This window comes from Danio rerio, chromosome 24, assembly GCF_049306965.1.
Source record: "Danio rerio strain Tuebingen ecotype United States chromosome 24, GRCz12tu, whole genome shotgun sequence".
NCBI lineage: Eukaryota > Metazoa > Chordata > Actinopteri > Cypriniformes > Danionidae > Danio > Danio rerio.
The window spans coordinates 25807549-25835086 of NC_133199.1; the positions used below are offsets into that span (position 1 = coordinate 25807549).

The 27538-nt window shown below is 34.8% G+C and overlaps 2 protein-coding genes and 1 long non-coding RNA gene across 4 annotated transcripts; 1 reads left to right on the top strand and 2 right to left on the bottom strand.

Moving 5' to 3' along the window:
- Positions 1-552: 552 nt before the first annotated feature.
- Positions 553-7586, bottom strand: abhd10b (abhydrolase domain containing 10, depalmitoylase b). Its single transcript, NM_001386473.1, has 5 exons — positions 7452-7586; positions 5118-5301; positions 2409-2520; positions 1574-1711; positions 553-1158 (listed from the first exon to the last, which is right to left on the bottom strand). Exons 1-5 carry the CDS (start codon positions 7543-7545, stop codon positions 817-819), a joined length of 870 nt encoding a protein of 289 aa, NP_001373402.1. The 5' UTR covers positions 7546-7586; the 3' UTR covers positions 553-816.
- A 1449-nt stretch (positions 7587-9035) lies between these two features.
- LOC137489237 (uncharacterized) lies at positions 9036-11851 on the top strand. The gene is made up of 6 exons (XR_011008631.2): positions 9036-9095; positions 9416-9528; positions 10492-10618; positions 10795-10880; positions 11215-11257; positions 11355-11851. It is a non-coding gene; the product is annotated as an uncharacterized lncRNA (long non-coding RNA).
- acot9.2 (acyl-CoA thioesterase 9, tandem duplicate 2) lies at positions 11261-27172 on the bottom strand. 2 transcript variants are annotated; one of them, XM_073940574.1, is made up of 15 exons: positions 26655-27172; positions 25005-25093; positions 19829-19874; positions 19562-19732; positions 19406-19443; positions 17779-17862; positions 17577-17680; positions 17414-17487; positions 17273-17340; positions 16105-16216; positions 15931-16021; positions 15763-15848; positions 15593-15680; positions 12561-12711; positions 11261-12452 (listed from the first exon to the last, which is right to left on the bottom strand). In XM_073940574.1, exons 2-15 carry the CDS (start codon positions 25048-25050, stop codon positions 12391-12393), a joined length of 1221 nt encoding a protein of 406 aa, XP_073796675.1. In that variant the 5' UTR covers positions 25051-25093; positions 26655-27172; the 3' UTR covers positions 11261-12390. The 2 variants fall into 2 exon arrangements, with proteins under 2 accessions (XP_073796675.1, NP_001032476.2); NM_001037399.2 differs by lacking the exon at positions 26655-27172 and adding an exon at positions 25222-25544 and having other exon boundaries at positions 12112-12452.
- Positions 27173-27538: the final 366 nt, after the last annotated feature.

The window sequence follows — 27538 nt, forward strand, 5'->3', positions numbered from 1 at the left end:
TCTCTCGCTCATTAGCATAGGACATGTCTTGTTTATGAACCTACCACTATGCTGACACATAGGCATTATTCAGCTCCGCCCTCTTTTGAAATGAGGGCTGGAAGCACAGTCTTACTTAAATTTAAAGCAACAGTCGCTAAAATGACACAATTAAGATCAAGTCCTAAAAGGGGCAGTTTCAAAGAGCTACAAAACCTTATTTGTGAGGTATTTTGAACTAAAACTTCAAATACACAGTTTAGAAACATCGGAGACGTATTATATTGTAAAAAGGGGCATAATAGGCTCCCTTAAATTATGTTATAGAAATATAAATATATTTTCCCAGAGATGGGGAAAAAAAACGTGCTTGATAAGTTGGCGGTTCATTCCGCAGTGGTGACCCCGGATTAATGAAGGGACTAAGCCGACAAGAAAATGAATGAATGAATGAAGTATAAATATATGCAACAGATAAAGTTTTTTGTAGTAATTAGAATCATCTAAACACTGTTAACTGTTAACTTAGCTTACGTTTGAATCTAGAATATTGATATTCCCATCAAAACACAGTTTGCTGGTATACAGAGGCTTTATTAATCTAAAACAGTTTGAAATATGCTTTTAAAAAAAGGCACAGGAGATCTAGACAATTGTTTTACTCGACAAACAGCAGCTTTATCTAAAAGGTCAAATGGCACAGCGTTGTGGTAAACATGTAAAAGAAAATATTTTGTCCTCTCACAATATTGTCCACCATTTCCATAATTCTCGTCTCACAAGACCAAACCATAAGAGAGTGTTTGGCAAAAGAAAGCAGGAGAGGGTGGTGGGGTCTCACACCATGGTGGTGAGTTTGTCTATGAGGTCATCGATGGTGTAGACAATAAGTTTGATGTCATCTTTTTCGGTCATGTGGTGTTGGCCGTGGCGTCGCAGGATGATGTCCACGTCAGGGCTCAGTACTCGCTCAGCCACTTGCATAGAGATGTGCCAGGGCACGTCCTCATCCTTCAGACCGTGAATGAGGCGCACAGGACAGGTGATGGGGATCGGGCTTTGTAGGATGCAGTGGTTTTCCGCTTCTTGCAGGAAGTCCATATTGACAGTATAAATGCCCTCCTGGTTACTTTTCGTAGGGATAGTCCAAATTCCCTTGTCCTCGCACTCTTTTCTCACCTGTATGAAAGATTTCAACTTGCTGACTGATTTCTGAATTTTAATATTCGAACATGCAAGACAAGTTATGAAGCATTTATAGCATCAATATTTTTATGTTTATTTTATGTGAATTTTTTATTAAATAGGACACATTCTACTATACAGAAAAGGTTTAAAGCAACAATATTAGTATTATTTTTTAAGAAATATATTATTCTGTAATCATATGTATATTAAGTTTAAATATACATGTTTAAAACAATAGAAACATGTCAATTGAATTTATAAAAACTAACATTTGATAAAATTCAAAATTGCAGTTTAAATAGTTATAAACTGAATAATATACGCACACTTTAATTTCTGATTATCAAAAATATCATACTAACATGAAAATTAATGTAATAAGTTTGAGCATGTCAGATTATCTCACCTCTATAGGAAGTGCCTTAAATGCTGTAACAAAATGATCTGCTGCTGTGGAAATGCCCACTAAGGCTTTTGTCTTCTCTGGGCGAGCAATGGCAGCCAAAAGCATCAGCCAGCCACCCATACTGGAGCCCACCAGGATCTAGGAGACAATCAACTACAGTACATAAAGGGACAGCTCACCTGAACACAGCACTGAAAAAGATTGTTAGTTGTAACTGCGGTCTTTGGTGAGTCATAAAATATCAGTCAGTGGCAAACATTATACTTTGAGAGTCAAAAACAGCCTAAACAGGCAAAACTTAATTAATACCCTTGGCTTCGGATGTACATTGAGAATTTGTGAAGCAAAATTTGTATTAAAAGGTAATAATTATGTATATAATGTTCAGTTTCCTGCACAGACTGACACATGTTTTTTTTTTGTACTTTTAGAGTACTGGTTGTAAAGGTCATTTATTTGAATCACCAAAGACCATGGTATCAGTTTCAAATAGTCATTAGTTTTCCACTTATGAAATAAGCAGCCTACCTCATGAATGACCTAAGGGTTAGTACTTTAAAAGCTAATTGTAATTTCTAGATGAACTGCCACTTTTAACTAACAACAGCGTTCAATGCCATAATCAAAAATGTTAGTGACATCTAGTGGTCATTCTTTAAAATTAATCAAGAATAGAGGATCAACATTAAACAGGATTATTTCAAATTAAGTACATAAACATATAACAACACAAAATCTTTCAAAAATTCAAAAGCTGTCCATTTTTCGCCTGGTTCTTCTTTTTATTTGGTGTCTGTGCTGTTTAGTAGGTAACGAAAAGTCTTTGTAACTTTACCTGAGGACCTTCAGCAAGTTCATCTAACATAAACAGAACGTCTTTCTTCCAAGTTCCAATTGTGCCTTCAGAAAATACACCCTCTGAAGCACCATGCCCAGAGTAATCGAACCTGTGAATGCACATAAAATGAACTGAGATTGGTGTGAACTTTCACATTGAGAATTTCAGCACTATTTAAATGCATACCGATGAGTTACTTAAGTTGTAAAAATTTCATTATAATAGCTAATTTAATCTATTACAAATTACTACATATTATGGGCATCATTAAACATCAAAAATGCAACTGCTAAAAAAATTAAATATTTAAAGCCAACATAAAATGTAAATCAACTTTTTTCCCCACCGGATTCAGCTCCATACCTAAATGTATGTTTTTTATTATTGTATAAGTTTTGTTTACTAATAGAAATGAATTTTGAATGAATAACTTAGTAATGTTTTAAGCCAAATATATGTAACGTTAAATCAAAATATTAATCAAAATATTAAATCATCATTATTGGACCTTCCAATGAAAAAGTTTCTTTATTAAATGATGCCCACTAGTGGTCAAAAGTTTGGAATAATTAAGTATGTTTTATGTTTTTAAAAGCCTCTAATGGTCACCAAAGTGCCATGTTTTTGTTAAAAACAGAATCCTAAACGTTATCAATACAGATTATTAGTATGATTTCTGAAATATCAGTAGACTAGAATAATAATGCTGAAATTTTGCCTTTGCCCTTATAAAAAATAAACAATAAAAATAAACTACAACACTAGAAGAATATCTTATAACAGCATAATTTAACAATTCGTCGCCCTGGAATTATAATTTTCTATCTGCATTCTAAATGATTTTGAGATATTGAGCTTCAAAGTTTTTGCATTCCATATAGCAAGCAATATGTGTGTAACAGTTCTCTTGACATGACAGAGACCCTCTTTGATTTGCAAATTTGGATTAAAAAAATAAAATAAGTAAATAAATAAAAATCGGCAAATGCAGATAGAATATTCTAATTCTAAAAACTAATTTTCTGCTTGGAATTATAAGGTTCTATCTGGCAGATCAATATTTTGAGCATTCATTTTCAAGTAATACAACCAGTCTGCTTATTAATTTAGTTAAAAAAAATAAATAAAATTGGTGTACCAATATGCTGATGATCAAGAAAGTTAAATCTTTGCTTTCTTTAACATTTAATGTTTTAAGATGAATATTTTTTTCTAGTTCAAAATAAGCAAACTTATTAAGCAATAAGGCTGTGCTAAATATTTTGTCCGATGCAGATGTTATTTTTATGGAATTAATATGGTTATATTTATTGAATTATATGCTTTACACGAATTATTCAAATATATTCCCCATGAATTAAATTAGGTGTTTGCCCTTCATGGCTTAATATCAAATTTAAAGACTTAAAAAGAAAAGAATGAGCAAATGAGTTTAATAGCCTATATATACACACAAATAAAAAAAAATTTAACATTTAATACATTACATTTTTTAATAACTGTTTCTTTTTCAACAATGTAAAATTTTATATTTCATCTCAATAATAAAAAAATGCTCCTAAATCAACTCATTTGCACATCTTTTCAGTATCAGGTTTCTTCTAAATTTTTTGTGGTGCAGCATTATTTAGTCAAATCTGATTTTGTGTTTCCTTCTGGTCCTTCCCGCGGTCAACAGAACAGTCTGGAAAAATGACAAAGTAAGCTGATTCTGATTGCTCCTCGTGCCTTCATTTGAAATGCAGATTGGCTTACAGAAAAAAAACTTATAGAGCCAAGCTTGAGTTTGACTTTGTAGATGAAACCTTTTTTGTTTTTTAAATAAAGTCTTAAAATGTAAACAACTTATAAAAAGCATCACATAATGTAAAGTAGTCTTTTAATAAGAATATGTCAATAACTGAATTTTGACAAAAAATGTCAGATAAAAAATATATATAATTCAAAGATGACGAATTGTCAATTATTTAGCAACTGACTTGATTTAACAATAAAAGATTAAAGACTTGTGCTTGATATGCATTGTACAATTCCAGATTGTTCCAAAAGAAAGACGATGGTGAAACAACTGTAGCCATTTGGTTGTAGCTCCTGGATGCTCCTTGCATCACATGGTGAGAAAGCTTAAAAAAAAGCTGTAATTACAGTTTTGCGACCAAAGACGCCAAAGCCTATAAAATGTTCTAGCCATGTCAAATTACTGCCTTTTTTCTCTACTGACTACCTAATGAAAAGCAACATAAATTGTCACGCTGATGAATGTCACATGCTGCTAGAATGTAAATACCACAAAGCCAAATGAAGGTCTGTAACCAAGGCCTACCATAACCAGTCAATTCATTTAAATAGAAATTCGTCTCGCTCTATTAGTTTAGCACTAGCACGTGCCGATGATAACATTTGATTCCTTCCAGCTAACTTATGTTGAAGCCTAAAACTCAATGGGTGCCATTATCATAGTCCAGAGTGTGATTAGTAATGATCTTGTAAGATTAAGTAAATTAAAAAAGAAAATCAGATTTTCTGTACAAAAAGTTCATGATTACTTTAACAAATTTGCTCAATTATTTAGTGGCATAGAAATAGCCCAGATTCTGGAATCATTTAACGTAAGATCGGATCATTCTAAAGCAGTGATTTTTGTTTATTTACTCTCAGATTTTTAAACCTCGTCGTTGCACATAGATACATGAATATGACACAAACCTCAGGTAGGCATGACCCAATGACTTGCAGAACTCCTCCAGGGCTTCTGCCTTCGGGCCGCTCATGTTGGATCCATAACCAGGAAGGAACACAACACCAGGACTCTTTCCCTTCACTCTGCGGTACGCCAGCTTTGGAAGATCTGGCCGTGATATGTACTGTACTGTAGATTTTTGTCTAACTCCTGGAGATAAACATAACAGCATGTCAGCTGGGCTTTCCCCCTGCATTTTGTTTTAAACTTGTGGTATTATTCAAAAATCTGTAAGTTTTTCCTACACTCTCAAAAATAAAGGTACGAGAGCTGTCACTGGGTTGGTACCTTTTCAAAGGGTAGGCACTTGAAGCTAAAGTGTCCTTCTTAATACCTCAAGGGTACATATTAGTACATAAAAAGTGTAAATATGTACCATTTAATTTTTTTGGTACTAATATATACCTTTGAGGTACCGTTATGGACCTTTTAAGTACAAATGTGTACCGTTTGAAAAGGGACCACCCCAGTGACAGCAATCATACCTTTATTTTTGAGAGTGTAGAACTACAGTAAAAAAGTAACATTGTACAATACTAGATAGCTGTACTGACATGAACTATTTTTCGTTGTAAAATGCAACAACCTACGATAGCAAAAATAAAGCTGTAAAAATTAAAGCAAAAAAATTAACAGAACAATCCTAAAAATGATCAAAAATCATGTTAATATGCTGATTTATGCAATAAATAAAACAGTTGTGACACTTCAAATTCAGTATAAAATAAAGACAGAGTCTATATTTGTTTAGAACAGGGGTGCCCAAACTTTTTTTGTGGTAACGGGGCAAAAACCAAACTTGATTGAGAGCTGTGGGCCAAAAGTAAACATACCAAACTGTATTACATAAAGTTTTCATGAGTGATTTCCTCATTTATTTGCTAAGTTTAAATTACATTAGCTAATGCAGAATATTTATAAAAATTATAATAAACTTATAACAGTAAAAACATTAACAACCAACACAATGGAGTTAAATGCTGAATACACTAAGCTGCACCTGCCTTTAACTTGATTTGCCCACCGATGTCTTGTGCATTGCCTGATATCGGTCTAGTGACAGTATTTACATTTTAAACAGTCAGATTAATTTACAAAACAAACAAATGTTACATAAAATTTTGAAATGACGATTTCTGTCAAAGATAATCATCCATTTTCCCTCTGTTCTCAAATGGGATGGTGAGCCAAATCAAATAGCAAAAGCCAACTTTGGACCGAAGGCCCTAGTTTCATTTCAACCACATTTTACGTTTAATTTATTGTGTTTGAATAAAAGAAGTGCTCACTGAGGTACAGTTTGCAGAGACGGACTTGACCAATAAGCAAGGCAAGCAGCTGCTTAGGGCCCCGAGTTTGACCAATGCCAAGCAGCTCATATTAACCATCCTATAGCTCTTATATCATTTGTAGTAAAATATGTCTATAACTCTTTAAGATTTTAGTGTTATAACTTCTTTTCTAAACCGTGGGCCCCCATGAATAGTGGTACGTTCCTTCTCTTACTGCACATGCAAATATTAAAATCTAATCACAAGTATGGCTACATGTGAGCTTGTTTTTTCTTTGCGAATTTACTGTATTTAATTTTACATTAAGAAGGTTTCACTTAAAATATATTTTTAACATGTAGTTCATACAAAGTAAAATCATGAATCTATAAAGAAAAAAATATCTGTAGAGAAAGAGAGTGTGTTTTGAGAATGCTAGGGCCCCCAAATCACTAAGTCCACCCCTGGTTGTTTGTATATTCCCATATAATTGGACATTTTCCTTAATAATAAAATCTCAGAAAAGCCGTCTTTGACAATTCTAAATAGGGAAATCATATTAGCAGCCAAAGATTGTTCACAGTCGATTAAATTATGTAATGTTGTTTTGAAGTTATCATAGTCATCATTTCAGCCTCAACATTCAAAGTAGCGTGGTAAACTATATAAATACCGTGTTACAAGTTGTCACTGCTCAAAAAATAAACGAATGTGCTCATATAAAACCAACTTTAACGTTTCCTCAATGTTGTGCTTTGGTTTCTTGACTTTTTAACTTTAAACAGCAACATGTGTCGACACAATTTTACTCATAACTGAGTCGAAAACATTACATGACATAAAAAGGACTTAAAACACGTGTAAACAATTATAAAAACTATCTTTTCCGCAATTATATCTAGTTTTAAGCAAAACTGTGCAATGTTAATCAGTCCCCTCAGGCGTCTTCATGCCACACCCCCTTATTTTGGCTAGTTTTAATTAATGGTGGCTTCCTCAATAGTTGGCCACAAGTATACATGGACTGACCCTGAAAAGCCTTGAACCCGACAGTGCCAACAGCTCCATTGCCCGAGTTGTGTAAAAGTCCTCTCCAGCAATGCTTGAGCACCACCGCTGCCATGCTGTTTCACCACCCACCTCAGAAATAACGCGAGAGTACGCGGGGTTGCCAAGTTATGAAACGCTTATGAAATCCCCCATTGAGGGAGTTTTGTCATGTTGCCAAATACTTGCCATTTACTATTTTTAACCCTCATTTTCTTTGCGTAACACAGAGATAAGAGATAAGAGAAGACAAGACGTAGAAAAGTTATTCTAAAAGAGTAATATTAAATTCTAAAGTATAATATAAGGATAATAATTTAGCAGCTACAAAACTCATCAGAAGAGTCTGGCTGAAAGATGTCAGTTAATCGGTTTTTAGTGATAAAATTGAGTTACAACCCTGTTTAAAAGAGATTCTGAAATTGTTATAATGGTTACCACTATAAATGACATTTTAAAACGTGTCCTGGATGCCTTATTTAATACCTTAATTAAATAAAGAAACCAGAATTCGCCCCCATTGGCTATATATTTGTAATGTAGAGTTTTGTTCAGGACCTTTTTTATTTGTCCAAAGAATGATTAGATTAACACATTGCCACACAAGGTCTCTTGATGGGTTCTGCAAATGTCCATTTCAGTGAAGAAAATTAATGAAATGCAGTTTTATTAATAAAATAAATCCCGGAAAAAAAGAACAATTACAACAAAACAAAATCCTTCAACATTAAACACTACAATTTAATGAGGGGGTTATTTCTCATTTCATCAGTCAAAACTTTGAGTTTTTTTTTAAGGTCACCATATTGCATTGTAGCTAAAATGTTATGAATTTCATTTTTCTTTTTAGGCCTGGAAATCAAAAACTTGAGGACACATTTATGTTTCTGAAAATTACTGAAGTACATTTATAAAAAAAACATTAATTTATTTCATTTCGGCTTAGTCCCTTTATTCATCAGGGGTCGCCACAGCTGAATGAACCACACACTTATCTAGAATATGTTTTACACAGTGAATGCCTTTCCAGCTGCCACCAAGTATTGGGAAACACCCATACACTCTTACATGCACATACATACACTACGGCCAATTTAGTTTATTCAATTCACCTGCACCGCATGTCTTTGGACAATGAGGAAAACCGGAGCACCCAGAGGAAACTTATGCGAACACAGGGAGAATATGCAAACTCCACATAGAAATGCCAACTGACCAGTCAGGACTCAAACCAGCGACCTTCTTGCTGTGAGGCAACAGTGCTAACCACTGAGCCACCGTGTCGCCCCACATCTTTCAAGACAACAAGTTTTTATTTTTTTCTGTTGAAAATGTAAAGAGCTAAAGGAAAAAAGGAATTGAGCAATATAAAGAGTACACAGCAAATTCATCAGAGTTAAAGTCTCGGTGTTGAAGCATTTGAGAGTAAAGTGTTGACGTTAAAGAGTTAGATTTTAATAAATGAATATAATAAGAGTTAGAATTGTTTTTATTCAGTGCGAAATCAAGGAGTTATCTTTTCCACACTTGGTGGTGTTATTTCCAACATCCGGGAATTCATGCAGCCCCAGTCACTGAAGAATTTTCCAGACGCCATTTTCCATCTGAGATTTAGAACAGCAACTGGTGAGTCAAACTACCTAAATGTTGGTATTTTACTGACTTTCTTTAAGGAAATACAGTTGTAAACATGTTGTTAAGTTAATAACTTTAGAATGGAGTTACAATTTTAAACTTCTGCGGTTCATTCATGGTCGTTTGTGTATCTAGCTTAACTGCATTGCTATTGACTTCTTTTCAAGAATGTTTTTATATATGCTCACGCATACATAGTGCGTAAAAACATCAAATGTACATGTTCAACACATTTCTGTCACGCTTAATGCCATTTTGTGCGTTGTTACCCATCTGTAAAATAAAATCGACACTTCTCCTTTAATTCCAAGCAAACTAGCGAGGGAATCCCCGGAGCCGCCTAACCTTAGCCTACTCTGCCCGGATGCTAACGGCAACACAGGACGGTTTCCATAAGCTCTGGAGAGTTTCTAAAACATATCTGGTGAGTAAATGAACATATGCTTACTTGTAAAAGGCTTCCTGACTGAAACAAATGATTGTTTGTTATTCGTGTACGTTAATTTGGTTATTTTAAACACCGCGGCCCTTTTAAACTGGTTCATTCGTGGCCGTCCATATACCGTTAACGTTAGTCCATAACTTAGACTCGTGTGATAACGTACGCTTGAATTATATTAAGTGTTGACAACCATTAAAGTCGGAATGTTAACATTAATGTCTTTAAATGACCGCGTTTGCACTTTATCAGACATTTAACGTTACAGAAGTCTCCCGGAAGTTGCGGGACTATCGTTAACGTTATCCCGCAAATGCACAGAGACTCCCAGATGCCCAAGTAGATGCCCGCAAATGAATGATCATCTCCCGGAAATCGCGCGTCTCCCGCCCGGTCATTAAACACTTTGCACGCCCTTCTCCACCGCATCCCTCCCAGCTCTTCAGGTACGTCGCGCGCAAGTCACCCCCACCGCTCTTCAGGTACGTCGCGCGCAACTCATCCCATTGCTCTTTAGGTACTCATCTCTCCCGCTACCTCCCGCAAATCAACTCTGTATCCCCCGAAAATGACTTTTCCCAACTCGGGATGTCTGACGTTAGTAAGTTAGGCTATTTCTGTTGTCAGGAACATCTTAGTCAAGCTTTTTCTCCCGCATGATATTGTGCTTAAAACTATAGGCTAAACTTAGCATGCACTGTACACAACATTTCTGTTTTATTAGTGCGTTGTAAACAGCCACCTGTCTGTAAAATTAATCAACTGATTCATATTTGAGCAGCCTAATGATGATACAGGTTTGATTTGTAGATTTATTATCAATAATCAACATCTGAATCAAAAGATATGTGAAAAAGTGTGAGGCATACTTTGTGATGTTCATCTCTCCTTTTTATCTGAAGGTTATGCATATGTGTTAGATACTAATGTGTTGTTGTTTTTTAACAGCCACAGTTCTCTGTACAATAACACAAGACCCTGTGACGGTGGCTGATTAGAGACGGATGGTGTATTTCCAGAGTTGGTGAAATGACCAAGCACACCTTCTTGGTCGTATGTGGTGATAATAATGAAGGTATGTTTGATAAAGTTCTGTATTTGTTTCACAATAAGCTGAGAGGGTATTAGAGCATTAGAGAATAACAAATGACATGAAGGTGATAAGTTTTGTATTGTGGGTGAACTGTTACTTAAATAATGTTTTGCTGTTTGCTTTGCACTTTTTCTCTTCTGCTTATCCTAATATTTTAGATTATATTTGGACCTGAAACATCTGCTAGACTCCAGGAAAGGTGGCGTCAATACTGGACCTGAAAGGGCCTAACAAGTTGAATCTGGTAAAGAAACACGCACACACACACACACACACACACACACACACACACACGCACGCACGCACGCACGCACGCACACGCTTACAGAAAACTGTAAGTTTATGAATATTTTTTACACTGTGGCCAATATTTTGGGGAAGTCAGCATCACTAAATGATATAAAATATTTTAAGCTCCTCTGAATTTTGCTCCAAGTGTTGTGTTAAATTCAGGATTGTGGACAGACAGCTGCCTGTTTTTCCAGTTCTAGTCATAGTTGTTAACCTAATTGTTTTTGGAGATCCAACAGTGATATATGTGTTTTTTCTACTTTTCCATAACCTGTCACCTCAACCAGCTGGGAGAGTCAAGTTGTGGATCATCATGAAGACTTTCAAAAGGTGAGTTTAGATTTCTTGAATGTTTTATTTACTTTAAATGTTCTTTTAAATATATCATAGAATTTGATTGCAATTTGTTTTCAAACATTTTTCTTAGTCATGCTGGAGTCTTGAAGAGTTCTTAGATGAGCATCACCCTACAGTATATCCGTGCTTCAGGAACCACCAGACGAGCGATCAGCAGCTACTACTGTACATCGTCATGGATAAAAAGGTCATCCTGTGGCTGGGAAGCACATCTTTCACAGGACATGCTTGATGAGATTTCCTAGCTCCAGTTTGTTTTCACACAAGTTTACAGCATTTATACCTTTATTTAAACTGCTGTGTTTGATATGGAGGACCAAGGAAACACCAGAAGTGAAAGATTTGCACGCCAAGTTGTTTAAAATGTAATTTCAGAAGAAAACTATTAGTGACGATATATTGAATTTTCAAATTGCTCTGATGAAACATCAAGTTTGGACATCATATTTTGTTGATACTGTCTTTACTAATAAAACATTTAAAGCAAATTTGACATTGTTGCATTTTAAAAACTGAATGAATTGTTGAAGTTGTGAATGTTTTCAAATAAAATGTTTTTTATTTTGTAATTTACAGTCTATTTGACCTTTTTACCATATTTACACTCAAGAGAGTTGAATAAAATAATATATTACACCAGGTGGTGTTAAATATAGTTACATTTTTTAACTCTGCCCTGAGTTAAAATTAACCCTTACTTCGGTGTCAATGTGCCAACCCTTTTGAAAGTGTTGATTTAAGTCTGTTTTGAGTGGACCCCATGAGACACTTTCAAAGGGTTGAAATTAACACCCATAGAGTTGTTTTGGGTCCCCATATTTTGCTGTGTATTGTGTGTATTGGTCAATTTAGTACATCACAGTCTAGCATTGTGTTTCTCAACATTTTAACAATATCACAGAAAGTGTTTCATACAAACCTTTACATTTCCAAACTTATGAAATACAAGACATAACTGCAGTAAGGGGGACATTTAGAAAATAAAAATTCAATTTTCATGTGTACACACACACACACACACACACACACACACTCCTGTAACTGGAGCTATCAATGTCTGCAAAACCGTATCAGGTATCTTCTGATCATATCAGCACAACCCATGCTCAGCTATGGTTCCTCATTGCCCCATCAAAGTGCCTCTTTCCATCCAGGTACAGCATTGACTCTGAGGATGATCAAATGATTTGAGTTACAGAAAACATTTTAAATAGAAATATAAAAATTTGTATTTTCAAACAGGATATATTTGTATTGTCATATAGTATCTTTTAACCTCCATAGCTCTGTGGAACAACAGCTGGGACTTCCTTTTCAAGACGGAAAGTGAAGTGAAACACATTGGTGGTGCTGTGCTGTCTGGTTAAAGGATCGAGCACTTCTGAATGAACCCTGACCTGGACATACATTCCTTCAGTGTAGCAAACCTGATCAAGACATCATAAATCTATTAGGAAGAATAAAATTGAAATAGGCGGAAATTGCAAAATGCACAAGAACTAGATGCTGCACAATGTGGGAAAACATGTGATGTTTGAGACTGCTGTTGAGCATTGCAATAACAATATTTTTTTTCTTGCACTATTTTTTTGCCGGCAGCTAGCTCTCTGCAACTCTCACATGGTCGCCCACTGAAGCTAAGCAGGGCTGTGCCCGGTCAATACCTTGATAGGAGACCATATGAGAAAGCTAGGATGCTGCCGGAAGTGGTGTTAGTGTGGCCCCCTGCACTCTGTGTGGGTCCTAATGCCCCAGGATAGTGGACACTATATTGCTCAGTGAGCGGCATCTTTCGGATAAGACGTTAAACTGAGGTCCCGACAATCCCAGGATATCCTTCAAAAAGAGTATGGGTTTAACTCTCCACCAATCAGCTTCCCCGCAACAATGTGTAAAGCGCTTTGAGTGTCCAGAAAAGGGCTATATAAATTATTATTATTATTTGCGATATGAGAAACGTTCTTTTTGCAAATTTTTATATGTACTTTTTACATAGATTTTTCTATTCAAATTACATCTAATTTAAGATATAATTATGTAAATTTCAATAAAGCTTTTCAGGCGACGCAGTGGCGAGCACGTTCGCCTCACAGCAAGAAGGTCGCTGGTTCGATCCTCGGCTCAGTTGGCGTTTTTGTGTGGAGTTTGCATGTTCTCCCTGCATTCGCGTGGGTTTCCTCCGGGTGCTCCGGTTTCCCCCACAGTCCAAAGACATGCGGTACAGGTGAATTGGGTAGGCTAAATTGTCTGTAGTGTATGACTGTGTGTGGATGTGTGGATGTTTCCCAGAGATGGGTTGCAGCTGGAAGGGCATCCGCTGTGTAAAAACTTGCTGGATAAGTTGGCGGTTCATTCTGCTGTGGCGACCCCGGATTAATAAAGGGACTAAGCCGACAAGAAAAGAATAGGAATAAGTTATTGTTTATCAAGAAAATGATGTGTCTGCCACCTTTCACCTATTAATTCAGTTTATTTCCTCAACAATGGATTTATTTTTAGTTTGATGCTGCTATGAATATGAATGTATATTATTTGTTATGTGAATGTTCCAGCATGAGTAAAACTCTTTCATCTCGGCAAGTATTTCATCTATAAATGCAAAAAGTTACATCAATTACAGATCCATTATTGGTTTTCTCAGTTTCTTCATTTAAATGAATTAAAAGCTTTAGACAGTGTCCTGCTGCCATACATTTTACCCTAATTAATAATAAGTTACAAATAATTGGATAATGTAATAACACTGCATTATAATCCTGTTGTTAAAAAACAGCCGTAGTCATCATCTAACCGTATCTGTAGTAAATACAGCTGACTGAGGAGTTCTGTGTATTCGGAAGTAAAGAGACACTGTTTGGAGTGAAACCAGACATCGCGTGATGCCATGCGAAAAGGGTCTATTTACACAATATTTAACTGTGATACAAACTGATTTTTATTGTAGGAGAGTTATGCAGTAATTTACTGTGTTTTAAAGTTCATGGTTTCCGCTACATTCATTCTCCCATGGCACCACGTCGAAATTTATCCCACCACGGCTACATTACAGCTTCTCATTCAAAACATTTTTTTTTAAATAGCAGGTAATAATCGCACCAAAACGTATTAAAGGATAAGTGAATTATAACAGCGCAAACTTTTCTGTAACTGTAGTAGTGCTGTGCGTCATTTGTTTAACCCTTTAAGGTTACGTGCTGACTGACTGACAGGTGCATGATGCGTGAGGCCAGCAAACACGACGTATAGCCGTTTCACTTTACTTCAGGACGCATTAATATCGCTCTGTAGGTTTATTAGGGAAACATTCATAAATATTAATAGCAAATCTAATAAATGCTGGAGACATACTCATTACATAATCGCACTAAATCGCACTTCAGCAGCATTTATTTGAGAGCGCACAAGATCTGCGCGCTCTTGAAGCGGCTTATATTTGAGGGGGTGTGCAAAAAGTTTTGTGCACGTGCAGAGGAAATCGGCGCGCAAGCAAAGAGATGCTTGCTGTAGGCTATAACATAAATGCGATCTTGACTTCTAATACTGCGCTCACGACATTTGTCATTGAAATAACGCCACAGGTAGGTCTGTGAAAAAAAAGCCTGCCGCCACAGCTGGAAAAAATCCTACAGGAAACACTGAAGTTGCATTGTGAACTGTATATTTTAAAGTAAAGAGATACAATACTGTATACAGCAAGATAAATAGTTCTGTAAATGTAAATACAGTATTTTTCCTGTAATTGATTTACAGTAAGTTACTGTAGATTCTACGGGAAATTGTTGTAATGGTTTCCACAACAAATAACATTTTAAAATGTAAAAGCCGAACATTTTAACATTATCTGGAGTGTTTCGTGACATTCTGTGTTGTGTTTTTAGTACAACACAACAAGTAGTATAAATACAACTCTTGTTACCATAAAAACATTACAATTTAATGAGGGGGTTATTTCTTTTTCATAAATGAATACTGTTTTACTCTAAGGATTTTGTAAAGATTACCTGCAAACTAATTTGAAGACAATGAGTTACTGTAGATTCTAAAAGAAATTGTTACCCGTGTTTGATTTTCAGCACTATGCACTAGGTTCAGCTTCGGGCTAGGTCTAGTCAATGGCGCCTACACGGGAGGGGGATATATAAATAGTAAGGCCAAATCTGATTGGCATAAGCAAATTTGTGCATTCAACTCACAAGTGAATGGCACATAAAATAAATGTAATTAATCACACCACTTTGCGATAGGGATATTGCATACTATCATCGCAATGACAACAGGTTTTCGATATATTGCAGCTCTGGTACTAACCTGAGAAGACAGCAAGAGCAAAGAACCAATTTCTACTGGCTTCCGAAATAAAATATCATCAACTGCCACAACAGTTGGTCTACATCCACTGAAAGACACAAATACGGCCATGAGAGGAAAGAACAGCATTGTTTAAAAGAACATTTTTTAATGATTAATTTTCCTCTTACGCAAATGCACAGGCATTAGCTCGACCAAGCTCATAAGCCTTTCTCATCAGAAAACCACCAAATATCCGATTGAAGATATTTCTTTCCTGTACAAAGCCCACATTACATTAATATATATAAAAAGAAAATATTTATTTATTAAAATGATTGAACTTCTTTTCCTCTTACCTGTGGATGGCAAATCTCAAGCCCTTTCAATTTGGCATCTTCCATCCACACTGAATTTGGAGGTAAAATCCGACTGCGAAAGCTGACAGTCCTATCAGGTAAAAATAACTATTCTTTAAAAATGGTTTTTAAAAGGTGCAGGTATTTCTATCTGTGTAATGCTCATAAATGGACCGTGTGTCAAGAGTGTTGAGGAACTGGTTGTGAATGAGTGTCCTCTCCTCTGCTGTAGGAGCCACTTTCAGAAGAGACGCCGTGCTCAGCTCCACACGCCTCTTCTTGTTTACTGACCAATGTAAATTTCATAATTAATAATAAAGCAATACAAACACAGACTTTTATTTTTTAATGTATTTTTTAATATAATTCTTATTCATCTATTCATTTTCTTTTTAGCTTAGTCCCTTTATTAATCCGGGGTCACCACAGCGGAATGAACCGCCAACTTATCCAGCACATGTTTTACGCAGCGGATGCCCTTCCAGCTGCAACCCATCCCTGGGAAATATAATTTTCATTTAAAACAAAAACTATCAGTGTGCAAACATCTAAGAAAATATTGAAGGCAGGTGCTTGATCAAGCCAAATACAATAGAAAAGGTCAAAATGGCACACTGCCACTTTAGCTCTGAAAACACAATTGAATTGGACAACAGTTTGACCAACAAGGCCTTCATCTGGTGACCTGATAAAGACCTTGTTGATCAAACTGTTGTCCAATTCAATTGTCTTTTAAGAACCAAAGTGGCAGTGTGCCGATTCTTTTTTTTTCCTATAATTTGCATTTACAAATATTTTGAATGGAATAGTCAATTAAAAATTTCAATTTACAGTTAGAATACTCACACTCATGCTATTGAAAATATAGGTCACTTTTTTCTTCAGTAGAACATTTCTATTAACTGTATCCATGTTACTTTGTCATTAGTATATCATATATGTACAGTATATCAGTTCTTGGCTTCCAGTTGCTTGATAATATATGTGTGAGTTCTCAGACTCGAGTCATGCTTGCAAAATTTGAAGCAGTTGCCACATCTTTGACAATCACAGGTAAGAACCAAAAAATCACTACACTTGTGCACGTAGTAAGAAATGTTTGCTGTGGATTAAAGCTAATAAAATTGTAAATGATGTTCAATTTCTTACATAGACTGATCATTTAGCTTAATACGACCTCAGTGTATCATCAGTGTAACCCTCAGCAATGTCATCTCTTTTCTTTGTTAATGAAGAGTTCACTTTACTAATGTGAAGGTGAGACAACATATACTTGGATAAATGTCATCATATGAACACTTTACCAACTTCAAATTCATAGACTTCAAAAAACAAAACTCACTTTCACCCTGAAGAAAAATCGCCTCTTCTTCTTGACCCACCGGTTTGAGTGGGTTTACGAAAGCTGCCCTGACAAAAAAAAAAAATGGAATTAATTCATATTACAGTATATCAATTAGATCACATCAGTGAGCTATGATACCTTTTGTTATCAGGATCTCGAGCCACCATTACAAAAGTAGCATCTAATAAGTCTGCATATGTGCCATTTTGGTACTGAGAAAACAAATTTTTTTTTTTGTTTAATGATAATCTGAAGAGAACAAATAAAATATGCACTACTAAAAAAATGGAAAAGAAATTACCTGAGACATGTGCATTTTAGCTTCGATTGAGGTCTTTCCAACCCATGTCACATGACCAGTGAACTTGATGTCACAGTCTGGGTAGATGACGTTTTGTCTCATGTCTGAGATACAATAACAATAGCATATGAATCAATGATTAATAAAAATAAATATTTTAATACATATATTATTATCGATGCAAAACATTGAGATGGAATACCGATCTTGTCCACTAGGGCGGTGACAATAGACAGCGGAGAACTTTGCAGCTCCTCGTTCCAGGTGTGAGAGTAACAGATGAGCACTAAAGAGACCAACATGAGATGGTGTGTGATGCTCTCTGTGAATGTGACTAAACTAAACCACTATGAGGTGAATCACATTATAAACTTTGGTTTGAAGCAAAACCAGTCAAAATAAGTATACACTAACAGTGCTTAATGGCTTTACTAAAGCAAATGTTTACAATCCCATGATCGTATTATTAAATATATTAAATATGTTTAATATATGTTGGTATAAGAATGAAGGGAGATGAACTTGATGTCATTTGCAGTGCTTAATGATAGTGGGCGGAGCTTAAGACCTCTTTTTGATCTGCTTGCTGCTACTCTCTGATTGGCTGTTTTTTTTTGTTGTTGTTATAATGTAGTTTTCCTGGATAGATTTTGCTAAACACAAATGCTTTGTTAAAAATGTAATCGATGTGAACAGCTGGCATATAAAGTTGGTTAAAGCGAGATAGTTCACACAAAAAAATTTTAAGTACTTTTAAATTCCTTTCTTCTGTTGAACACAAAACAAAATATTCTGATAAATGTTGAAAAAAATCATCCGTTGACAAGACAAAAATACTACGCAACTCAAAGGCTGTTTTTCCAAACATTCTTCAGTATATCTTCCTTTGTTTTCATCTAAAATAAGAAAATCAAATGGGTTTGGAACCAGTGGAGGGTGAGTAGATAATGGCTGATTGTTCATTTTTGGGCGAACTAAAGGCTCTATTTTAACGATCTTGGTGCAAAGTCCAAAGCGCATGGCGCAAAAGCATTAAGGGCATGTCCGAATCCACTTTTGCTATTTTAAGGACAGAAAAATCCACTTTGCGCCGTAGTGCATGGTCTAACAGGGTTGAGCTTATTCTCTTAATGAGTTATGGGTGTGTTTTGAGAAAAAAATAATCAGAGTCTCATCTCACATTAGCACATTTGTTATTTACATGACGGACTTTGTAAGTGGAAAAACTGACTAACATTTTACATTACATTTGATTATTTCATCAAAGAACAAAATAGAGCTATGCATGAGGTGGTGCTTGTTGTAATAGCGGATTAAACATATGTCAATGTTGTAATTTTAAGAAATATATGTGCTGTTAATGAAAAAAATACATCTTATAACTTTATGATGCATTTTTCCCTCTTAATTTACAAATATCATGATATATTGTGGAAGGTTTTCTTGTGATACAGTATATCGTTGATATTGTGATCTATCAATATTGGGGGCAAAATATCATGATAATATCGTATATCGTATTACTGTACCTGAATCTGACTACTTATTTCACTTTTATCTTTGCTCTATCTTATTTATTTATACTTGCAATTTCTTTGATTCACTCCTCAAAGTTAATGAATTTATTTTAAATAGAGTTTTTCAGGTCGTCTGCCGAAATTGTATTCTTATCGCGATATAAACCGCAGCAAAATAAAATATCGCAATATCAGATTTTTTCAATATCGGGCAGCCCAAGTTATTTTTGAAAATCTACTTCCTTGTGGAAAAAGCTAACAGAGCTTTTACTTCTGGAGCAGAATACATTATTGGAGAAACATCTGTAGTACCTCCTAAGCAGTCCAAGTCCTCCAAAATCCGTCCAAACCTTTGAAGAAAACAAATTTTGGAACAACAAAAGATCATAAATGTCACTGTTTTTGTATATATAAGGAACCAGCAATTAATAACCATGCTGTATGAGCATAATAATGTTTTTTTAGTACCTGACGCTGTTGTGAGAGTTGAGATATTTCTCTCTCAAAGCAGGCTGGGAACCCAGAGGAAGATGCGCCTCAATTAAACTGTCCTTCATTCGTTTTGCTGGAAGGTCATCTTGACTGCGAGCGAGATACTGGCATAGTGATGAACGTTCAGACAACACTTGCTGCTGATCTCTGTAAGTTATGGAGAAAGTTTAACCGATAAGACAATAAGTGTTTTGCTTATTTTGATAATGTGATAATTGTAAAAATGTTATATCAGTGACATACTGCCAGTTGGTAGATGCACCGACTACCTCCCTCAATCTGTTGCGAACTGTGAAAATCCAAAAATTTGAAATATATTTCATTAAGAGCCACTGGTAAACATTTACAACATTGTATAAGAAATGCACAATGTTAATGGGGCTATATTTGTTAATCTCACAATCTCAGCAATCTTCTTAAATTATATTAAAGGTGATGCTATCATAATAATCTGAATTTAATGTATATTAAAGACTACATAATAGGGATGTGACAAGATTTCATATGACGAGATATCACAAGGTTAAATCGCACTGAGATTTTTCATCGAGGTGAAAAGCTGTCTCATGAGTTGTGATGTTGTAATGGAGCGTGAGGGTGAATTTAACCCTGAAGATTAAACCGTTTTTGTTTTACCGGAGTTCAGCTACTGCCGCGTCCAACAGAGGCTACAACTGCAGCCACACACACATTACCTATGCTTTATATCCATGCGACAGAAAAGCACTTCATATGCTTAAAGTCATAATCGTCGTAAACAACTGGAATTAAGAAGTGGAGTATTCATACTTCAGTCGTAATCAAACTATTACCGCTGTGTAGGTCTTTTTAGACAGGATAAGACATACACACACGACTGTTTGACACTATTGAAACACTATTTAAAAGACCACAGACACATCTCTAAACTTGCACTCACACACACACACACACACACAGTGAACTTCTGGAGATTCGAGATACACGCCTTCATCATCACCGAACACAAGTTTATACTGTTGATGTGCGATATCAAATTACATTAAAACAACTCTCTCCTATCAGTCCATATTTGCATTCAGTTGCTCAGAGTTTGTGACGAGGGCATGAATGAAATCTTGCTGAATGAAATAAAAACTGCTAAAAAATTAAAAGGGAAATACCAAAAATCACATGAATTTGAAGATTTTAGGAGTTTGATTTCTTGTGTGAAATTGTACTGGGGAGAAGCTAGTCAGTAGAGTCTATAACTAAATATTTACAGTGTTTGCATGTCATTTACTGCATAGAATTCATTAAAAAATAGAAACAAAGAAATAAAACAAAATAGAAATAAAACACCATTCATTACATTTTTTTTTAAAAAAGCACCAAAATTCTTTTGCAGTTTGTGATTTTTTTCAGTTGAATAAAAGATTATTTTCCATTCATGTAGCTATTTTTCATTGAAGATATCTTAAAAATAGTGCAAAAATCTCATCTTGTCTCGTGAACCCAATCTCGTGTCTCGTCTCATGGCGTCTCGTCACACCCTTACTACATCTATCTTTGATACTTCAGTATTTTAACCATTTTCTCTGCATAACGTATTCACATGTCCCTCCAAAAACATTATTCACATAATAATCAGTGTACATGTTTAGACAACGATGTCACAAAAGGTCTATTAAAAAAGTCATCCCAAACTGGGTTGTGTTTCCCAAACAACGACGCAACTCGCAGCTGAACTATCATGGTACAATGCATCCTTTGGGAACAGAACGATGTAGTGACGAGTGTTTCCCAAAACGCATAGTTTCTCTGTCGCAGATCCATCGCTTGAACCATGTTAGTTATAACGTAAAACGCTCATAATGACGCTCTAAACTGGGTGAGGTGACAACTTCTTTAGAGAAGAGCCCCATCATTTATTTGTGCAAATTATATTGTTTTACACAAACATGCATTTAAAATAAAATCTAATAATAGATTTGGTAAAAACATGCACTCGCTTTCCATATTAATTGAAATATATGGCACATAAAGGGCCTATGTTTGCTTTACAAATATTATTGAGAATGACATATCATATTCTAAAACATGAAATCACTTACAAAAGCTAACATGTATTCTAATAGCATATATACAACATATAAATAAATAAATAAATAAATAAATAAATAATGAAGCTATTTATCAAAAAATGACATTTAATATTTATTATGTATTAAAACAAAAAAAGCATACTTTAATAATATTAATAATTATGATGATGATGATTATTATTATTATTATTATTATTAAGTAGGATATTGTTTGTTTATCCATTTATTTATTTTTTAAAGTCTACTTTTATAATTTGACACTTGTAAACCACAGCAGAAGATTCTAACCAGCAGGCCCATGTCATACACAGTACAGATACTCAATAAATACCCTACTATAAGTGAAAAGAATTAATATCTGCTTTTTGTTTTCACAAGCTTTGGAGACGTAACATAAATTCCGCTTTTAAGTAATAGGTCACCTATAGCTTTTGCCATGAGGCTGTGTTCAAAATGACATCAATGTTTTCAAAGTGCACTGCGAAGGGAGCACAATTGTAAACATGAAGATCGCTAAAATTGAACTGTAAAAATAGTGAGAAAGCAAATTACACCTAAGAGAGATGACCTTTATGCTTTTTCAGTTTTCATAAATCCAACTTTGAATGTTAGAGTGTTCTAAATTAATAGGGCATAGGAGGGATAAGTGGGAACAGAAGTCAGCCAGGATCTATGTTTCGAACTACAGCTCCAGAGGTGTAGTTGCAAGTGCTCAAGTTTGTGACGCAGTTTGCGAATGTTTGTTGGATCGACGGATTTGGAAAATGCTAAATCAACAAACTGTTTGTAACGACGGAACTTCCGACCTTAGTTGGCTAACGATGGTTTTGGGAAAAGCACCCCTGTTTAGCACACAAAAGTCTTACATTACTGTCCCTTTAAGGATTACACAACAAGTTAAATTTAAGCTCAATTGTGTACTAACCGCATTATGTTTTTTTTTAGTCAAAACAGCTCTTAAGAAAATAAAGCTAAAGGGAAAAATGCAGTTAATGGACACGCATGGAACAAAACAGGAAGACAAAGAAGACAGGAATCAAAACATGGCTACTCCAACAGGCTGCTAATTAGAGGCAAGGTATAAGGTCAGGAACGACAAAGGCATTTAAAAAATGAAAAACATCAAGGAACTATGCGAGTATACGGTCATAAAAATAAACAGAAAATGCAGATAAAAGAGAGAGAGATTTCTGACTTAACAGTAACACATTTAAACGGCAAAGCAAGGAAAATATGAAATAATATGAAGGGAACCTTTTTATGTTCCCTAAATGTAAGTTTACAGTAAGCACACAATGAGTTGTATTAGCAACACTTCAATGTTTGAAAATACAACATCATAACCGACTCATTGCACACAAATACAGGTTTAGGTTTAATAACATACATTACAATATAAAACACTTCATAGTAGCTTCTGATCACACTGCAAAAAAAAATTTCTTTTGTTTGTTTTTTCATTGTAAATGTTTAATGAAATGTCATTTATTTACTATAAGAAGTCTTGTTGTCAATGAAACTGATCAAAATAAGACTAACTATCTGCCTACAGAATACAGAATTTAATAGACAATGAAAGTAAGTTTTCACATTTCAATTAAAGATATCTGCTCTTCAATCATTAAACTTGCTTAATTTGTTCAATATGGCAGAAAATAAGATAATTATTAAGTTGGAATCTTAAGTTAATGCATCTTGATTTAAAAAAAAAAACACTGAAGAACACGTTTAAAGATTTGCTAAAATATAAGAATGTCACGTGTACGTAAGTATGTATGTATGTATGTATGTATGTGTGTAAGTGTTAGTTAGTTAACTTTATTTGTCCCCGTAGAGAAATTTCATTTGCAACATATATATATATATATATATATATATATATATATATATATATATATATATATATATATATATATATATATATATATATAATTTAAAACAGGGTATCCCTGCTCTAAATAAAAAACCAGTCTAGCCATCAACTGCAACTAATAAAGAGGACTTCAAAAAACGTAATTGAGTGGGGAATAAATTATTATTTTTTTCTTATTTCTTACGCATTTGGGAACAATTGGAAGGTGTTTGATAAAGGATGTTTCTCATCATTGATAATCATGATAGCCTTTCTTTGTATATACTCTCAATAATTTTTAGTTTTATTATTCAAAACAACTTACTGGCTGTTGTTACCACCCTCCCCAGTGACCTCTTCTGGACCCAAGAAGCATTTCCATACCAACAGATCACACAAAATGTTGCAATACCTTCAATAAAAGCACTATAAAACATGATCAACAATGTGTTGTCAACATTAAAACACAATAGTTTCTTTAAGAAGTACATTCTCTGTTGAAGCTTTTTCCTTATACAATCAGTCCATACATCCCACTTAAGTTTATTGTCCAACATCACACCCAAATATGTATAATTAGTTAATAACTGAATTTGCTCCCCATTAATTAATGTGGGATCAGTTTTGCTCTGTGTTCTCTCTCTATAATCAATAACCATCTCCTTAGTTTTAGAAGTGTCTAGGAGAAGGTTGAATTTTCTAAAAAAAAAGTCAAGAACAGGGCTGTGTTCCTCTTTTTCATTAAAAAGGTTCACCAAAGCGGTATAAAACACAGCCCTGAGGAGCTCCAACTGAAGTACACATTTTATCTGAAACAAACCTCCTATTTTAACCTGTTAGATTCTAGAGCTAGAAAATCGGTGACTTAGACAATCATTTTGTTGTCTAATAAAAATTATTTTGCAGCTAATAAGCTAAAAGAAATAGAATTAAAAGCAGAAGACAGATACAGAAAACTGATTGTTGCATGAGTTTTGTAGCACTTAAAAATAATGTAAGTGCTATTGTACAAAAATCATTTAATCCTGGGGGCTTAGGAACTTTTGGTACTGGAATTATTATAGATGTTTTCAATAAAGCAGGAATAATACTGGAGTGATAAGACACTTGTGTGTGTGTGTGTGTGTGTGTGTGTGTGTGTAATTTTTTTTTTACCTCCAATAAATTGGATGAAGTGATGTTTAGTTGTATTATTTGATTTATACTTTAAAAAGTTCCTTCCTTTTGGATAAAATTACAGAAATATTGTTTTAACAATAAATTTCGAAAGATGCAAGTGATCAGGTTGATAATGTCAACTTACACCCCCAACCCTTCACAGAGGAATGTCTAACTTTAGTTCATTATGTCCATCCTGTTAGACATCCTGTTCATTTTCTTGCCATTGTGTATAAAAAGGTAAGCGCCCGAGCCTGACCCGCATATAGGGTTATTTCTACTGTACTTTTTATGAAACATAATCACTATTGCATAACAGGAATGATTAGCGTATTCCTGTATTTACCTTCAGCCATATCAAGAGTCTTTCCTTGTCGAGATATTTGACCCATGGAAAACTTCCTGCACGTGAAGGACACGGCAGCCTTCAGGAACCTGTGCGAAATGAGGGAGCTGATATGAGGGAGCCGTTCATTAGCAAATAAATAAACATTTAGCAAACCGGTTGAACTAGTAGCCTTACAGATTAAAACAAAATCGGAAAATGTCTATTTAACACTCACCGTGGACAAAACATCTTTTTATTCTTCCCTTGCCGCTTGGGGAACTGCAGAAACTTTCTTCAAACCAACAGCTTGCAGTTATTAGTTGTGTTTTCAGTTTCCGATCATCCGCGCACCGTGTAAACTACTATAAACGCGCTTTTAACCGTAATAAACGAACCTTTAGATATCGTTAGAATGTTTCCAAAGCAATAAATGATCGATGGAGAAAATACTTAAACTTGGGACGGCATGTTGTTACATTGTAGTTTAAGCCATTTAGGTAAATTTAGCAGCAAAAAAATCTATTAACATTTACTCACAGTCTCAACGTGACCAAATATAACAGTGTGATGACGTACATGTCTATTTATTACACTGCAGTTTCACGAGTGTGTCACTCGGTGGCGCAACAGAGCTTGACAATGAAAAAGATAAACGAAATCATAGGTCCAAGCCATTCGAAAAGTAAGTGTTTTACATTTTTTTTTAATTTACTTTTAGAGTGCCCTGGACTTATGGTTTCGTTGTTTATCTATTTAAAGCGCCCTTATCCAAAGAGCACTGACACATTAACTACCCCTGAAGCAATGGACGAAACCTGCAAAAACAATCAATAAATACGCAAATAAATATTAAATAAAAGGCAGGCCCGTAGCCAGCCTGCTGAAAGAGGTGGTTCTTTTTTTCTCAAAAAGTGGACCTTTTTGCAGTCATACGCCTCAGTTTCTAGTTAACTATGATATTTAAATACTGCATTTTAGTGTTTTTTTTATTTTTTTTATTTTATTGTTTATTTTTGCTGGATTAGTTAGTCAGATGCCATCATAACCACACTTTTTGATGTACTAAAATATTTCCTGAAAAATTGCAATAAAAAATTTAAACAAGACTAATTAAATAAAAAATATGACATCATATATCATTAGGAGAAAATAGGAATCTGTTAAAGTTTTACAGTAAAAAAAACTGTAGTCCACTATCATTTATTAAACAAAAAACAAACTGGCCAGCACATGCAACTGTCCTTAGTCACAATTTGGCCATTTCAATAAAAATATAATAATTAAAACATAATAATAATAATAATAATAATAATAATAATAAAACAATAATAATGAATTCTTCCGAATTTTTCTATTCTTTTTGGTAAAAAAACAGTACATTTGAAAATTCCTGGATATCAACAACAGCCAAAATATATTCAAATTAATTTTATATGGTCAGCTCGGATCGGATATCTGATCAGAATAAAACTAAGTGAGCAAACAGCCTTATAAACACAGATGTGATGGGAATATATATTGAATATAAATATATTATATTATTTGTATAATACATATATTATAGAATATTAAATTACATAAAATAATTAAAAGGACAAATGCTGGACATGGACAGTCACATGCTATTGGGTTAGGCTAGATGGCGATCTTGGATATTAAGAAGCTTACCACCACTAGAAGTCAGAGCAGTCTGTCCTAGCCGGGTTCCCTTTCTGTTCTAATATCCCGCAGCTGTCTTTAATTTTATTCATCTGTCTCCGTCTTCTACTGCATCCCAGAATATTACACAGCACCAAAAATGTAAAAATATATATTCAATATATTTAATATGCTTTTGTCCACAGCCGACCGCAACTCGCTGTGACGAAATTCCCGAGCCCGTGTGCTCCAATGAGATGTGCTCTCTTCAGCGCTCACCATGACAACGAGACTCACAGCAGTGACGTCGCATTGTAAACATTTGCATCTGCATTCCTATAAAGCTCGTCGGTTCTCTCTCACTCTTGTCAGGTCGTTCGGTGTTGCTGATTGTACTTGGTCAAGGTAAGTGAGCTCGTGCAGTCCCTGGGGCCAGGCGGCTTGTGAATCCAAGGGACCACGCTGCGAGGGTTATGGTGGGTGGGAGCAGCGAGGCCCACTCATAGTCCATTTTAAACTAACGTGATAGTTTTAAACTTTAGTTTACTATAGTTTAAAATAGAAACCATGGTAACTGTAATGATTCAACCATATGTCTGGCTGTTGTAATGATTTGCTTTGTTTTTCAGCAGAGTTGTTGAGCAAAGAAGGACTATTGAAGACAACCGCGGGTTATATTCATGAGCGCGCACATTATAATGTTTCTGTGCTGTTTTCTTAAAGTTTATCTTGTTTAGATAAGTTTGCAGGTCAAACAAAATAAACTATACTCTTTCTAAACACCTGTCTCATGCTTCATTTGTCCTCTACAGCAATGCACTGACATAACAGTCTGTTAATTGCATTTGTATGCAACATGATTTGACAATAAAGTAGTCTAACAAATAAATAGTTGTTATAAATGTACTCCATTA

Excerpts from the sequence above, each read along its gene's own strand:
- acot9.2 (NM_001037399.2), bottom strand. Across the intron at positions 19,733-19,828 it reads GGTGCATCTACCAACTGGCA|AGATCAGCAGCAAGTGTTGT; the intron begins GTATGTCACTGA and ends CATAACTTACAG. Across the intron at positions 16,217-17,272 it reads GATTTTTCTTCAGGGTGAAA|TAAACAAGAAGAGGCGTGTG; the intron begins GTGAGTTTTGTT and ends TACATTGGTCAG.
- abhd10b (NM_001386473.1), bottom strand. The coding sequence starts at position 7,545 with ATGGCAGCGGTGGTGCTCAAGCATTGCTGGAGAGGACTTTTACACAAC. Across the intron at positions 1,712-2,408 it reads AACTTGCTGAAGGTCCTCAG|ATCCTGGTGGGCTCCAGTAT; the intron begins GTAAAGTTACAA and ends ATTGTCTCCTAG. Across the intron at positions 1,159-1,573 it reads TTAAGGCACTTCCTATAGAG|GTGAGAAAAGAGTGCGAGGA; the intron begins GTGAGATAATCT and ends TCTTTCATACAG.